The sequence below is a fragment of the Podarcis erhardii genome, assembly GCF_964252035.2.
Source record: "Podarcis erhardii genome assembly, chromosome: 8".
NCBI classification, from domain to species: Eukaryota; Metazoa; Chordata; class Lepidosauria; order Squamata; family Lacertidae; genus Podarcis; species Podarcis erhardii.
The window spans coordinates 38,897,404-38,913,808 of NC_138499.1; the positions used below are offsets into that span (position 1 = coordinate 38,897,404).

Sequence of the window (16,405 nt, forward strand, 5' to 3'; positions counted from 1 at the left end):
CTCTTTCCAGTCTATTTCTGAAATTCCTTTGTAATCTGTAACTAGTTCATATAAAACAGTTGTAGCATTTTGACTATGTGTCCACAATAGAAAACTAATAATTATGCAATTAAAGCTAAGGTAATGTACATACAATTGTGCTAGATTGTGTATGAATTATTCGGAAGGGTGGCTAGTTCAGCACCTGCTTTGTATGCAGAAGGTCCTAGGTTTGAAAGACATACAAGTGCTGTCTTGACCTATCCTGCAAGACTCCCAGAATGCCCCCTTTTGGGAATTACACTGGTAGAGCCAGAATCAAAGAGTATAATGGGAGGATGGGTGTTTAATTGAAACCCAAAATAATGTTACACCTGAAAGAGTAATGCCTAAAAATCTGCTGTATTAAAACAGTGACATTTATTTTGTGTTTGCAAAAGGCATGTTCTGCTTCTTATCTGTTCTTATTTCCAAACAGGACTTATCCTAGGTTATTTAGTCCCACGGGGGAGTGAATCCAGCAATGGAGTCTGGATTTCGGTCACCCTCTAATTTCCCTGTGGCTGGGTGCAGTTCTCCTGTTTCTCCATGGGAGAGGCACTTCTCAAAAGAGGAATTTAATGTTTGAACTTCCAGTTTTGATTACCATTAATGTTTGTTTGGACCACATTGTTTACTACCTTTCTAGTGTCTAAAGTGACTGGGCCTGATGTCTTCTAGTCTTCATCCTCAAGCCCTTCCACCTCCACAAATAAGTCCCAACTGCTTTCTTTTTAGTAGTTAAAAAAAGGTAAAGGTAAAGGACCCCTAACAGTCCAGTCGTGAACGACTCTGGGGTTGCAGTGTTCATCTTACTTTACTGGCCGAGGGAGCTGACGTTTGTCCACAAACAGTTTTTCCGGGTCTTGTGGCCAGCATGATTAAGCCGCTTCTGGTGTAACCAGAGCAGCACACGGAAACACCATTTACCTTCCTGCCAGAGCGGTACCTATTTATCTACTTGCACTTTGACGTGCTTTCGATCTGCTAGGTTGGCAGGAGCTGGGACCGAGCAAGAGGAGCTCACCCTATTGCAGGGATTCGAACCACCGACCTTCTGATCGGCAATCCCTAGGCTCAGTGGTTTAGACCACAGTGCCACCCGCGTCCCTTTTAGTAGATACAGAATTGCGGGGGGGGGGGGCTATATAGTTAAGTGAAAGACATCCTCTGTTACAACCATATATTTCATTCTCTATGTAACTGAGAAGAATTGTCAAATCAGTTAGAAACTGGTAAGTGAAAGAATCTTGGTGGAAATGTACAGGAAAATCAGATTAAAATATATAGGATTCACCTCTACCACTGCTGCTCTTGAGTGGTAAAACATAATTCAGCCTGATCTGTCTGGATATTTCCAACAATCCAAGTGTCCCACTAAGACGTGCTTTTGGGTTTGTTTTTAAATCTATTGTATACTGTAGGCTGTCTTCTCCTTCAGTTTTTCATTGGAGAAGAGAGATTAAAGGACATCATACATGCTCAAATGGTGGCTGCCACCACAGCAATTCAGTGGACAAGATCAGAAATGTAGATATAAAAGCTCAGATAAGAGTCAAATGGCACCTTAAACCTATGTTATGGTCACCACAATGATATGTTTGGCACATTTTAAAAAACCCTAAGATTGTAAAGCAAATGAAGCCAAGATGGGAGATCTAGCTGAAGATGGAATGAATGCTGTCTACAAACGACAAATTATTTTAAAGCACAGAAGCAATCAAATGGAAAAGCAGTCTGGAAGAGATGTGACTGCAGTTTCATTCTAGCAAAAGTGAAAACTAAAACTCTTTTACTTAGAGGGGGTAGTTTGTCAATACCTGTATCTTTATAAATGTGTGAACAACTTAGCGTAGGGAATTTATTTGGCTCCTTTTGCAATTTGTGGTATTTTGAGGGTTGTAAAAAAGAAAAGAAGGTAATGATCCCTGGGCAGTTAAGTCCAGTCAAAGGCGACTCTGGGGTTGTGGCTCTCATCTCACTTTTCAGGCCGAGGGAGCTGGCATTTGTCCACAGAGCTTTCCAGGTCATGCGGCCAGCAAGATTAAACCAGTTTTGGCGCAATGGAACACCGTGACAGAAACCAGAGCATATGGAAATGCCATTTACCTTCCCACCACAGTGGTACCTATTTATCTACTTGCGCTGGTATGCTTTCAAAGTGCTAGGTTGGCAGAAGCTGTGTTTTTTGGTTCTGTTTACCTTTTCTCATGGATATTTGTTTTTAATGTGTCCGTGACTACATCACATTATTTCTCCCCCGTATGTATTACACAACATACATATTGTACCTGGCTTGGAGAGAAGCTACCATCAAAGGGAGCAAACGCACTTGTCACAATTTCTATCTTTACTCTGTGTCCCAATATATTATTGTGCCATATGAATGCTATTGTAGGTGTGACTCCATATTTCATGTTTGATTACAAATGACCACAACTTCCAAGCAGCTGGCTCCCTAAACCTTCTCTCTTTTTCACAGTGCTTGGTCTCTTCATACAGATGGCACACCTATCACAGTTTCTTGAAACCACCATGTAAAGAGATGTTTCTCAATACAGCTCAAATTTAGCCTACGAAAAAGTACACCAGACAGGCCCAACACAAGAGACAGAACATGGCTTGTTCAGGTCTCTGCAAGGGAGTGGGAAGGCAGAAATCCATTAGGGAAAATCAGAAACGTGTGGGGTTTCTTGTTTTTTGGTTCTGTTTGCCTTTTCGCATGGATATTTGTTTTTAATGTGTCCATGACTGCATCACATTATTTCTCCCCCGTTGACAAATCCTGCTTAATGTAGGAAAATACTACTACTCTGTTACAAGGAATACCTCTCTTCTCGAAAAGAGAGTAAAACAGACCATCATATGTGTATGCAAACATTGCTCTGACAACTGACAAATGCATGCTGAACTTCTTTCGCCTCCACCTGACAATACTGAACATGTACCGAATACCAGAGACCCTTTGATGTCAAAGCATGTCAACCTGGAACTTTTTTGCTCCTGATCAAGCAATGCATACTGCAGGGGCAACTCCTGAAGAAGCTTTTTGACAAGCTGCCTGCAGTAAAATCAGTATGGCAGGATTTAATTACAGTGATCAAACAGATGGTATTGGAGATCTCAGAAAATGCCTGGAGCACAAGTGACTGGCCCAGTTTATTGGAGTAGAACTGATTACTGAGGATGATTACTTGAGGTTCAGTATTCTAACCCAGTAGCGTTAATGAAATCCTCATTTGCTGTTGAATTAAAGAGTCACGTGCCAATGTTATTGTAAGTGTGACTCCATATTTCATGTTTGATTACAAATGGCCACAACTTCCAAGCAGCCGGTGCCCTAAGCCTTTTTCACAATGCTTAGTTTCTTCATACAGATGGCACACCTTTCACAGTTTCTTGACACCACTACATAAAGAGACGTGTTTCAGTACGGCTGGAAATCAGACATCGAAAAAGTGCAGCAGACAGGATTTCAGGTGCTTCTCCATAGAGGTGACTGAATTAAAGGCAATTTAGGCTTACCAGGAATGTAAGTAAAAACTTTTGTTTTTATTTTTTATTTTTTATATAATATTTATTCCAGTTTTAAAGGTTACAAAAAGAAAACACTAAATTAAGCAAGAAAAAACAAAACAATACATCACAATAGATACAAACAGCCAAAAAAACCCACAGAAAAATACAAACAATTAAGAAAAAAAAAAACAAATCAAACCTTTACATAACTTTCTTTCCTTTGCTTATTTCCTTGACCTCCTCACACCTCCCTTTTTTGTATTCTAGTTCAATTAGATATTTCAGCAAATCCTTTCCAGCTTTGTTTTTATCCTATTAACTTATCTTAATATACTGTAATTTTACATTCTCGTCTTTCACCAATTAACAAATCCATTTTTACCTAATCCTTTATATCATTTCTGCTAAAACCACATTACTTCATTCCAACATCCTTCTAACATTTCTTAATTTTGCAATGTTTCTGTAGATAAACTTTAATTTTTTTCCAATCTTCTTCCACCAACTCTTCACCTTGGTCTCGGATTCTGCCAATCATTTCCGCCAGTTCCATATAGTCCATCAACTTCATCTGCCATTCTTCCCGGGTGGGTAAATCTTGTGTCTTCCAATACTTCGCGATGAGTATTCTTGCTGCTGTTGTAGCATACATAAAGAAAGTTCTATCCTTCTTTGGCACCAATTGGCTGACCATGCCCAGGAGAAAGGCCTCTGGTTTCTTCAGAAAAGTATATTTAAATACCTTTTTCATTTCATTATAAATCATCTCCCAGAAAGTCTTAATCCTTGGGCATGTCCACCAAAGGTGAAAGAATGTACCTTCAGTCTCTTTACATTTCCAACATTTGTTATCGGGCAAATGATAAATTTTTACAAACTTGACTGGTGTCATGTACCACCTGTATATCATTTTCATTATATTCTCTCTTAAGGCATTACATGCCATAAATTTCATACCTGTGGTCCATAACTGTTCCCAGTCAGCCATCATAATATTATGTCCAACATCTTGTGCCCATTTAATCATAGCTGATTTTACCGTTTCATCCTGAGTGTTCCATTTCAACAGCAAGTTATACATTCTTGACAAGTTCTTAGTTTTAGGATCTAACAGTTCTGTTTCCAATTTTGATTTCTCCACCTGAAAACCAATTTTCTTATCCAAATTATAAGCCTCCATTATTTGATAATAATGAAGCCAATCCCGTACTTTGTTTTTTAGTTTTTCAAAACTCTGCAGCTTTAATCTGTCTCCTTCTTGTTCCAATATTTCCCAATATTTCGGCCATTTGGCCTCCATATTGAGCTTTTCCTGAGCCTTTGCTTCCATTGGTGACAACCACCTTGGAGTTTTATTTTCAAGCAAGTCCTTATATCTTATCCAGACATTAAACAGTGCTTTCCTGACAATATGGTTTTTAAACGCTTTATGTGCTTTGACCTTATCATACCACAAATATGCATGCCAACCAAATGATTATTGAACCCTTCCAAATCCAGTACGTCAGTGTTTTCAAGAAGCAGCCATTCCTTCAGCCAACAAAATGTGGCTGATTCATAATAAAGCTTAAAGTCTGGCAGGGCAAATCCACCTCTTTCTTTAACATCAGTTAATATCTTAAATTTTATTCAGGGCTTCTTGCCCTGCCAGACAAATCTAGAAATATCTTTCTGCCACTTCTTGAAACAATCCATTCATTTTTATCACAGCAATTCGGCCTAGCAATGATAACTTCAAATTTGACCATATTTCTAAGTCCCTTTTCACTTCCATCCAGCATTTTTCATAGTTATCTTTAAATAAGTTCACATTCTTAGCAGTCATATTAACCCCTAGATATTTCACTTTCTTAACCAATGTTAACCCTGTCTCTTTCTGAAACACTTTAGAATCCTAAAGTGTAGAGGTCGGAGGGGACCCAGGGGTCGTCTAGTTAACCCCTTGCAATGCAGGAATCTCAACAAACAATCCCTGCTTACTTTTGCAAATGTGCTAGTACTTGTGTTATTTGTCAGTTTCTGTGATAGCATCTCTCCATTTGCGCGTGTTTGTGCATTCATGCATAAAAACCAAGTATGATCTTTTTTTTTTAAAAAAAATGCATTTTCAAAAACAGGAACAGAGAGCATGTTTAACCCCCTCCCCCCCTGTTACAACTACGTACCAAATACAGCCTGTATACATATACCATATGACTTCCCTCCACACTTTTCCTGGTTCGTTTGCTTTTCTACTACTCCATGTAACCCACATCTTTTTAAGCATGCAATTTGTTATCAATTAAATACTCTACTTCAACTCTGCTGGATTTACTCGGGACCTGCTAAAATCCTTAGACACTCACTTTTGTAAATATTTGGGAATAAGGTTTACCATTTCCCCCTCCTCATATCTAGAATAATAATAATAATAATAATTTATTATTTATACCCCGCCCATCTGGCTGAGTTTCCCCAGCCATTCTGGGCGGCTCCCAATCAAGTGTTAAAACAGTACAGCGTTAAATATTAAAAACTTCCCTGAACAGGGCTGCCTTCAGATGTCTTTTAAAGATAAGGTAGATGCTTATTTCCTTCACATCTGAAGGGAGGGTTTTCCACAGGGTGGACGCCACTACCGAGAAGGCCCTCTGCCTGGTTCCCTGTAACTTGGCTTCTCGCAGTGAGGGAACCGCCAGAAGGCCCTCGGCGCTGGACCTCAGTGTCTGGGCAGAACGATGGAGGTGGAGACGCTCCTTCAGGTATACTGGACCGAGGCCGTTTAGGGCTTTAAAGGTCAGCACCAACACTTTGTATTGTTACAGATAGGTAGCCGTGTTGGTCTGTCATGGTCAAAACAAAATAAAAAAATTCCTTCCAGTAGCACCTTAAAGACCAACTGAGTTAGTTCTAGGTATGAGCTTAGAAGTGTGCATGCACACGAAAGCTCATACCTAGAACTAACTCAGTTGGTCTTTAAGGTGCTACTGGAAGGAATTTTTTTACTTTGTATTGTGCTCGGAAACGTACTGGGAGCCAGTGCAGGTCTTTCAAGACCGGTGTTATACGGTCTCGGCAGCCGCTCCCAGTCACCAGTCTAGTTGCCACATTCTGGATTAATTGTAGTTTCCAGGTTACCTTCAAAGGTAGCCCCATATAGAGCACATTGCAGTAGTCTAAGCGAGAGATAACCAGAGTATGCACCACTCTGGCGAGACAGTCTACGGGCAGGTAGCGTCTCAGCCTGCCCTGGACACCAAATTGACCTGTGCCTCCATGGACAGCTGTGAGTCCAGAATGACTCCCAAGTGTGCGCACCTGGTCCTTCAGGGGCACCGTTACCCCATGCAGGACCAGGGAGTCTTCCACACCTGCCGGCCTCCTGTCCCCCCAAAACAGTACTGTCTTGTCAGGATTCAACCTCAATCTGTTAGCCGCCATCCATTCTCCAACTGCCTCCAGAGGTAGAGCTGGGTATAAACTGCATACTGATGAATACCCAGCCCAAACCCCCTGATGATCTCTCCCAGTGGCTGCATGTAGTTGTTGAAATGCATGGAGGAGAGGACAGAACCCTGAGGCACCCCACAAGTGAGAGCCCAGGGGTCTGAACACTCATCCCCCAACACCACTTTCTGAACACGGCCCAGGAGGAAGGAGCGAAACCACTGTATAACAGTGCCCCCCAGCTCCCAGCCCCACTAGACGATCCAGAAGGAAGTTATGGTGTCAAAAGCCGCTGAGAGATCCAGTAGAACTAGGAACCAGCTGTCACCTTTGTCCCTAGCCAGCCAGAAATCATCGACCAGTGCAACCAAGGCAGTTTCAGTCCCATGATGAGGCCTGAATCCCGACTGGAAGGGATCCAAATGGTCCACTTCTTCCAGGCGTGCCTGGAGTTGTTCAGCAACCACTCACTCAATAACCTTGCCCAAGAATGGAAGATTTGAGACTGGGCGATAGTTGGCCATATTGGCACCATCTAAAGATGGTTTTTTAAGAAGCGGTTTAATAACCGCCTCTTTCAGCGGGTCTGGGAAGGCTCCCTCACAGAGAGAAGCATTCACCACCCCGCAAAGCCCATCGCCCAGCCCTTCCCAACTAGCTTTTATAAACCAGGATGGGCAAGGATCAAGGAGACAGGTGGTTGGTTTCACTCTTCCAAGCAGACTGTCCACATCCTCGGAGGTAACAGATTGGAATTGATCCCACGTAACTTGACTAGACAGGACTCTAGCACTCTCCCGCCCCAGCCCTGCTCCCACATTGGAGTCTACCTCTTCCCGAATCTGACTGACTTTATCTGCAAAAAAACTTTGCAAAATCATTGCAGGAGATCATGTGGCCCATTCTGGGCCCCGATGTAGCAGGTGGTTCCACTAAATTGCGAACCACCTGAAAAAGTCTCCTGCTGCTGTTTTCTGCAGATGCAATAGAGGCAGTGAAGAAAGTCTTCTTCGCCATCCCTACCACCACTTGGTAGGCTCGACATTGAGCTCTAGCCCGTGTCCGGTCAGCATCATTATGAGTTATCTGCCACTGGTGCTCTAGCCATCTCAATGATTGTTTCATTGCACTCAGATCCGTGGAAAACCACGGGCCTGTCTGGGCTCCATGCAATCGGAGAGGGCACTTCAGAGCCAAACAGTCAATAGCCCTGGTTAACTCCACATTCCAGCGGGCCACCAGGGAATCAGCTGAAAGGCCATCAACATGGGATAAAGCATTCCCTACCACTCTCTGGAAACCATCTGAATCCATTAAGTCTTGTTAGTTCAATTATTGGGCAACAAAGCTCCCGAGTTAATCCCTAAACCGCCTTATCAGCACAGCATTGCCCAAGGATGACTTTGGAAAACACAACCACACGCAAAATATCTTCCCATATGGAGAAACAGAACAGGACACAGGAAACCAATTATCCAGTCCTCCTGGCCACACTCACAAGTCTGGTTTGTGATTAAAATCTTATTTCCTTTGGCACCCAAATTTTTGAAAGCCCCCGCTATTTGATAGTACGAGGTTGCTATTTCTGGGTTAGCAGAGTATGTAACCTGAAGCGTATGTAACCCGAGGTAGCACTGTACTAAAAGGGGAGTATCATTGTTTACATTCCACAATTGTAATTTGAGTTGTTTAAACTGTACCCATTTAATTGTACCCATTTCTTTGCTCCCCAGATTTTACCAGATCCAGAGTGGACTCCCTTTTTTCACTCCCAGACTCTTTTCCAAAGATACCCCACTAATTCTTTGAATTCTGTCTTCTTATTTGGATTTAATTTGGGAAGTTTTGTCACTCTGGTGAGAGTCTTAGAGGCTGTGTGGCAATGAGCTGATCTCTCCCTCTAGTGCCATGGCCCATTATCCAAATTGTGACAGCCCAAACTCTTCAGAGCTCACACTGCCCCAAAGTGGAGCTTGTATAAGGCACCGCTGGAGATTCAACAAGCTTTCCTGGCCTCACCACAGGATTTTAGGAAGTCACATTTTAGGAGTAGTATGAAAATTTCAACCAGGGTTGAGACTGGTTTAGGAGAAAACTAATCAACACAGTATTTCAGAAGACAGAACAGGATAGAGATGGATGGTGGCTAATGCCATATGTACACTACTCTCCAAAAAAGCAGTGGGAGAGCATTGGATGTAGCCTCAAATACACACAAGATAAAAACCGTTTGTTTTAGTCACAACAGTACCCCATCTGCAATTTATCATTCTTCTAATACCAGGGATGAGGTCTTCCTAATTCCTGACAAGGGCGTGTGGAAAGGATCCAGTCTGACGTAAGACTCACCAAAATCTTGGTGGAAGCAGTGAGATATCTAAGATAAACCCCAACAGTGACACTTACCTTTGCATAGCTATGTGGGAAGAGGAAATTAATCACTTACAGCTTTTTCAGATATTACAACTCTGAGAAACAGAAATTTAATTATTCCGTATCGTGTGGCTATTATAGGCACAAAAGTCTTATTGGAATCAAAACAGCTGTGATTTCAGGTCTCCCTCTCCCAAAAAAACCACCCAATTTTTGGGGTCTATTCTATATACTATTTAATTGCAAGATGTAGTGAAAATAGAGTAGAATCAGAAATATGCAATTCAGCTATGTAAAGCCAATGGGTCTTCAGATGACTTAGTAATTTGAAGACAAAAATGTGATGGCTGGGTGCATAGCTGTCAACTTTTCCCTTTTCTTGCAAGGAATCCTATTTGGAATACGAGAATTTCCCTTAAAAAAAGGAAAAGGTTGACAGCTATGGCTGGGTGTTGTGGCATGGTTCCCAATAACCGAAGTGGAAAGAATGTCTAGAGGCAGTGATAACAGAGTTTGGCCTTCAGCATCTGCTACTATCTGGCAGCAGAGCTGCAATCCCACTTTGCAGTGTATCCCAAAATGCTTCCAAACTTCAGCTCCCCATTCTCCCCACCCTCCTTGCTGGGTGTTGTGTTTGCGCCAAAGAAGTTCAGTCAAGCGGTTAGGTTCAATGTAGGAAACAACCGTGTAGCAGAGAGAGCTTTTACTTCAGGGGCAAAAAGACACACACTATATATACACGTTCTTTGCAGTTGTTAGAAGAAGTCTTCACTCTCTGAAGACAAGAGGCCATTTCAGATTATAAAGTAATTGCTGAGACAAACTCCACATAGCAAGTGCAAAGTCTAGGGGCTAACGAAGTCCTGCAACTGCCATTTCTGCTGACTCATGGAAAAGTAACTCCTTTTCCACTTTCCTTAACACTTCAGCCATGAAATGAAACCAGCTTGCTTTACAACAAAGAACATGATGGTCGTACATTACTAATTTTGTAGATCTCAGCGATGAATGCTCGGGGGGGGGGGATGACTGCTTGGCTAGTTACAGTGAGGAAAACTAGATTTCATGTAATCATGAATGCTCTGGGTTGACAGTTCAAACTGATGTACTGCATTTTCTGTTTTACAGGTAAACAGTGGGGGGAAAGATACCATCACAACTGAGGCGAATTTCACTTGATATATTTATTTCATTGGCATACACTTCAGCTCTTCTCATCTCTTGGCATACACTTGCTTCAGATCAGGAAACAATGAGCTGGTTTACTCAAATGCTGGAAAACTGGATTAGTGTTACTTATTTGGAAGAATGCCTGAACTCTGTGGTTCACCCTCTGTGGTTATTTATCATTCCCATTTTGCTTTATTCTTACTGGTTATTTTTATATATATTTTGCTGTGCTGTCTCATTTCTGTTATATATCTACAAGAAGATGAATAACCAGCAAGAAAATGATATTTATAGCAAATTTTGGGACAAGACAAGGCACATTATGTATCGCTGTTTCAATATATATGGAAAGATATGGCATGGTGAGTAAAGGTTTCTTTCATACCAATAATTCAGTCTTATCAGCTTCTATACTTTCATAGGACTGAGCACCAGAATTTCAGACTTGAAACACTGGAACAATGGTTGCCACAGTGCATCAGGAGTGTAGCTCTGAACCCACCTCAGTGTCATAAGAGCTACAAGTTTTGGTTGGCTTTGTAAGGATCAAAACAAAGGCATGGATATTTATATATGTAATAAGCCATCCTAAGGAAAAACAAAATATTTTATGAGGTACGTACAAAATCAAGACGTATTACAGAAGAAAGGGTGAGTTGGTGGCTGCATAAACACCATACATATTAATCATATTTAACCCCCCCCCCCCCGAAACCTGGAGAATGTTGCTTACACTTCACAGAGCTGCAAAGAGCAAAGCCCTTTAAAAATAGCTTCATGGATTGTCGCAAGAGAAAGGGATTGTCTTTAAATGTGTTGTGGGTACACAGCCAATGTAATTAATATAACATTGTATAGTGAGACCTTGAGCGTGCAATTTTCCTGAGCATGATAAACCACAAGGCAGCTCTGAAACATAAACTATGGTATTTGCCAGCACAAGTTGTGTTGATGGCTACTACTTTAGATGGACACTGTGGGAAACAGGACAGTGGGCTATAGAGGCCTTTGGCCCCATCAACAGGATTATTCTTATATCCTCCCAGATGACTGCTAAAATCACCCCAAGTATTCCTGTTCTCCAGGGAGAGTCCCGGATTTACAGACGCCATCCTGGCAGAGTTTCTGATTTGATCCTGGAATGCCCTGCTTTTCCTCAGGATGTTTCTATTTTCATCAGAGAAATGTCAGAGGATAGGGACTTAGGCGACACATGAGCAAAGGCAGCCAAGTATACAAAAGTTTTTTAATATTTAATGTTTTTATATATGTTGTAAGCCACCCAGAGTGGCTGAGGCAACCCAGTCTGATGGGTGGGGTATAAAGAATACAATTATTATTGTTATATTATTATTATCATTATTATTATTAGTATTAGTATTAGTATTAGTATTATTTGATATGCTTATTTTCATTTGTGAAATGTAGGAGGGTATGTTGATGTTGCTTTAGGAGTTGAAGCATAAATCAGAAATACACTACTAAAACTAAGCCTGGGCCTCAATGATGAAACCCTGTAGCTACTTATAACATGGTCAATGGTGCATCTGTCTGGAAAACAGCTTTCTTACTTGGTATATAGTGATTCAGAAGATGGTCTGAAGATGTCTGGTTGGAGCTCTTAGGGATGGGGAAGAAATGTGCTCCTGGTCTAAGATAGCTCTTCCCCAAAGTAGCGCTCTGTACAGAAGGGTAATACTGCCCTTCAAATAAATAAATAAAAGTCTCCAAAACATTTAGTTTGATATCATGTTAAATCATCTCAAAGGGTCAAACACACATAAAGTAGATTAAAAGAGCAAAATAACTCAAAGACTGGGCAAAAATGTTTCCATCTGTATCCAAAAGGAAGCAAGGAATGAATATTCCAGGAGAGGAGAAGTCCCCTCCTGCCCCTCTAGTTTTGCGACCACCACAGAGAAAGTCCTGTTCCTCCCTCATGGATGCTCTCCTGGCATCCAGAATGCTGGAACACATAGCAGAGCTTTGTAACTGATCTTAATTTCATTTCCCCCCTTCTGAAACACACTGTTTTCTTCCAATAAAATATTGTGATATTTTATTTACCTTTCAACAACATAATATTTATTTGTTGCCATTTGTATTATATTCAGGTTATGAAGTTATTGGCTTGGAACATCTCCCTAAAGGACCAGGGATTGTTATTTTTCATCACTCAATTTGGCTTCGCGGCTATTGCTTCTTTGTGTGCAAAGCTTATGAAGAGAAAGGGAGACTGTGCCATTCAGTAGTTCATCACTTATTGTATAATCTTCCAGGTAAATTATTTAAATTAAAATTGTGCTTTTTTGCATAAAACATGTGCCAAATATGACATGAAACAATGCTATTAAATATAAAACAATGCTGTAGAATACAAAACAGTGTATCTGGCAAAAAACCACAGGTAAATAAAATAGCAGCAACAGGTGAAACAGGAAATTAGTGGATAGGTTCTTTCTCACCAAGTCCCTGCAAGTAAGACAGAATGTAGGATGAATAATTATTTCCAATTCATTTCTGTCTTTCTTAAATTTGTATACTGTCCTTCATCCGAGGATCCCAGGGTGTTTCCCAACACAAACTACGCCTTAAGGAAGACTCAGGGCATAGTATTGAAGTGAAAATGAAATGAAATATTGTGGACAAAAGGTTATATAACAGCCTAAAGGATCTGTAAATTAAATTAAACTAGCCAAATCAATATACAGTTAGGCAGGAGGAAACAGGTTACTCCACTTTCTTGGCCATGTTTACAGGCAACATTCCCTCAGAGTAAAGGACTGGAAGAAATATGTCCTCCTTGTTCCTAGAATTGTGGGCACATGACTTGATGAGCACAAACCAATGTGAATGTCAACCAGGTCAGTGTTCAGCCCAATGTGCATGCAAAGCCCAAATGCCATCCCCAATGACCCAACACAAGACAATGTAAGGTGATCAAAGAGTGCCCCTCACTAAATACCACCATAATTATTTACTCCACTCTCTCTTGTATTATGTTTCCTGCCTGAACTAACAGCCACTGGAAGAGATCAATGCCAGGTAGTTCACCTCCTCCTAAGAACACACAAAAAAAGAGCTCAAATAGAGCTCATTGCAGGCCAGCAAAGAAAAGATTTCAGGCTTCCTCTGAAGGGTGGACTCCATTGTACTGATAGAAGAAGATCTTGATGGATATGACCATGGGGAATGTAAGCAACCCAGTGGTGATCTTTCGGCACCTATTTCTATCCAGTTGGGGGAATCCTCTGAAAGCAAGCCTCTCTTCATTTCCCAGTGACAATTTGCCCTGGCAGATTCTCAGCTGGGTTCAAACAATGGATGAAATAGCACACGGATGAGCCCAGAATGAAATGGACTGGCCACTCAGTATGACTCTGACAGCTCCTGGCAACTGGCCAGATCCATCAAAAAGGGGGGAGGAGTACGTTAGATATAGCACTTTGCTTAAAAGTGAATATAAAGTTTGAATGCATCAGATTGCCATCTTCCAATGTCCCAGATCTGGTGGGATGCCCATGAGAGCTGCAGCTGTGGCTGTACCTATGCGAAAGGAATGCAAACCAAACTGAACTGGATCACAAGCTATGGCTAATTGGGCAGAGAACTGTCCAAACTTCAAATTGATCCTGGGAGAAGAAAAGGTGACCCACACACAGGCCGCGTGGCCAGATAGGCTGCAAGTGCTATCACAGGGCATAAAGGTACATCATGGCAACTCTCGTTCATGACCTTGGAGCCAAAGCCTTCTGGCCCATCTTGGACTGCCTTAGGAGAATGCGTACCAACCCATCTGCGAACTGGACATCCTCGAACAACAAGGCCTGCCCTAGACATAGAAAGTAACTCGTAGGCCCAAAGCCCCACGAAAGGCAACCAATGAAACAGCAGGAAACAGCTGAGTTTCCAAAGCGAAAGAACACAGGGACAGCAGCAACAATAGAGCATCTGGTATTATGGGCTTACATTTATCTGGTCTGTTCTGCTCTTGGTCCTAAAGTGGATGGGCCATAGAGGTGGTCCTGATGTCTCTGAACTCCTGGTGATTAGGCAAATATGGCTGCCTGGTACAGGGGGCCAGAGTAGAAGAAATGTCCAGTTGAGGTATCAATTGCCAAGGTTTGCTTGGCATCCTCATCAGGTTGTGCACAACACCCAGTGCCAGCTTGCGGAACCACCTCTTCTGGAACCGACAGACAGCATCAGCTATCCAGTTATTCTGTGAATAGGATGCTGAAGTCCAAGCAGTGCAAAACAATGTATGCACCAAGGCGAATGGGAGGGCTGTAAGTTGATAATGCAAAGCACTGCCAGGTTGTCACAACAGAATCTCACCGTTTTGTTCCTAAACACCTCAGCCCACAGGGCTACAGCTACCAACATGGGAGAAAATACATGGGACATAACATCAGCTGTACAATGCTTTGCATACAATTTGATCCTGGATATCACTCCCAAACCACTGGCACCCTCAGCATCATATTCAACTGGACTTCGGTTCCAACAGCAACTCCTGACGCCAGAATTCGAAGAAAGTGGGACAAGGGGCATGTGACCTTGTTCTTTTTTCGTGATCTCTTGTAGGCATTTGATGCCATTGATTATGGCATTGTCCTGGACTGTCTCTAAGGAATGGGAATTGGGGGCACTGTATTACCATGGTTCCAATCCTATCTTTAGGACCGATTCCAGGGAGTAGCACTATGCTATGTGATGCTGCAGGGAGTAGGCAATAGAAGTTTTGGGGAGATGTACCATCAGTATGCTGATGACACTCAGCCCTCTTTCTCCATCGCATCTGAATCAGGAGAATCTGTGCATTCCGTGGGCCATTGCCTGGACGCAGTGGTGAAATGGATGAGGAAAAAGAAGTTGAGCTTGGATCTTGCAATGTCCAACAAATTGGTCAGTTGCTTGTTCTGGATAGGTTTGCACTCCCCTTGAAGGAACGGGTTTGCCGTTTGAAGGGCTTCTGGATCCAACTTTGTTCTGGAAGGCTCAGTTGAGGACCCTCTGTCTTTTCTAGGCCTAAGTAACTTCAGGGTAACCAGGAGACGAAAAGACAGCTACAGGAAACAACAAGAAATTTACACTGATCAGTGCCCAGAGCTCCAACAGTAGGTCAGCTAGGTCATGGGCTGTTAGGGCAGACCCAGTTTGGTCCTGTTGGGCTCAAAAATCAGTCATTAATAAAGATGGATGTGTCTTACTGGGAAGAACAATGCAAAAACAATGGCAACTGATTTCCTCAGGTACAATGAGTATTGCAAAAATCAGTCATTAATAAAGATGGATGTGTCTTATCCTGAAGAACAATTCAAAGTAGGGGAAACTACGTTAGAGTATGTTCACTAGCAAGCTTCCTGTGAAAAATTCACTGTATTCATACACACTTCATGGCAACTGGGATGGGATGGGAGCTACAGCTAAGGAAAAGGGCAGAAACACATGTACATGCCCATGGCTTTCACGGCAACTCCAATCTATTAAGCAATGTGCAGTGATCCCAGGAAGTATGCCTCCCCCAAACACATGGACAATCAAGCACTCTCACGCACAGCTTTTATGCCCCCATGTGACACTGCAAGCAAACACTTGTGGCATCCTTTCTACACAGTGTTCATGGAACCTTGACTGCAACTCCCCCCACATCATCTTCCTCTGCATGCACACAGCAGCCACACCAGGAAACTATGACACCACACATAGGTCAATTTTAAAAATAAAGCAAAAGAAGTGAGGTCAGAGCCCAAACAGGCCCACTAGCACAGAGAGGTGCATTCCATTGGGTAAATTAATGCAGCATCTAACCTCCTGTCTGGCTGAAAAGATGGGCTTCTGCTGGTGCCGACAGGTTTCCACCAGCATGGGTTCCTCTCTGTTCTCTCTCTCTCTG

At 42.2% G+C, this 16,405-nt stretch overlaps 2 protein-coding genes across 7 annotated transcripts in view; both read left to right on the forward strand.

Annotated features, from left to right (window-relative positions):
• LOC309348882 (DGAT1/2-independent enzyme synthesizing storage lipids-like) overlaps positions 1–1,878 on the forward strand; it is a 109,276-nt gene extending 107,398 nt beyond the window's left edge. The window contains exons 9-10 of one of the 2 annotated variants that reach the window (XR_014159579.1): positions 66–856; positions 962–1,878. The gene's annotated coding sequence lies outside the window, so the exon portion shown is untranslated. Of the gene's footprint in view, positions 1–65 lie in introns of both variants that reach the window. The other variant, XM_081874680.1, reaches the window with a different exon arrangement.
• The window catches only part of LOC309348879 (DGAT1/2-independent enzyme synthesizing storage lipids-like), an 89,570-nt gene that overhangs the window by 63,120 nt on the left and 10,045 nt on the right, over positions 1–16,405 (forward strand). For 2 of the 5 annotated variants that reach the window (XM_081874674.1, XM_081874673.1), the window contains exons 2-3: positions 10,465–10,868; positions 12,621–12,785. In XM_081874674.1, coding sequence (XP_081730800.1) covers positions 10,589–10,868; positions 12,621–12,785 — 445 coding nt within the window. In that variant the 5' untranslated portion in view covers positions 10,465–10,588. Of the gene's footprint in view, positions 1–3,397; positions 3,551–10,088; positions 10,233–10,464; positions 10,869–12,620; positions 12,786–16,405 lie in introns of those variants that run through there. The other 3 variants (XM_081874672.1, XM_081874671.1, XM_081874675.1) reach the window with 3 other exon arrangements.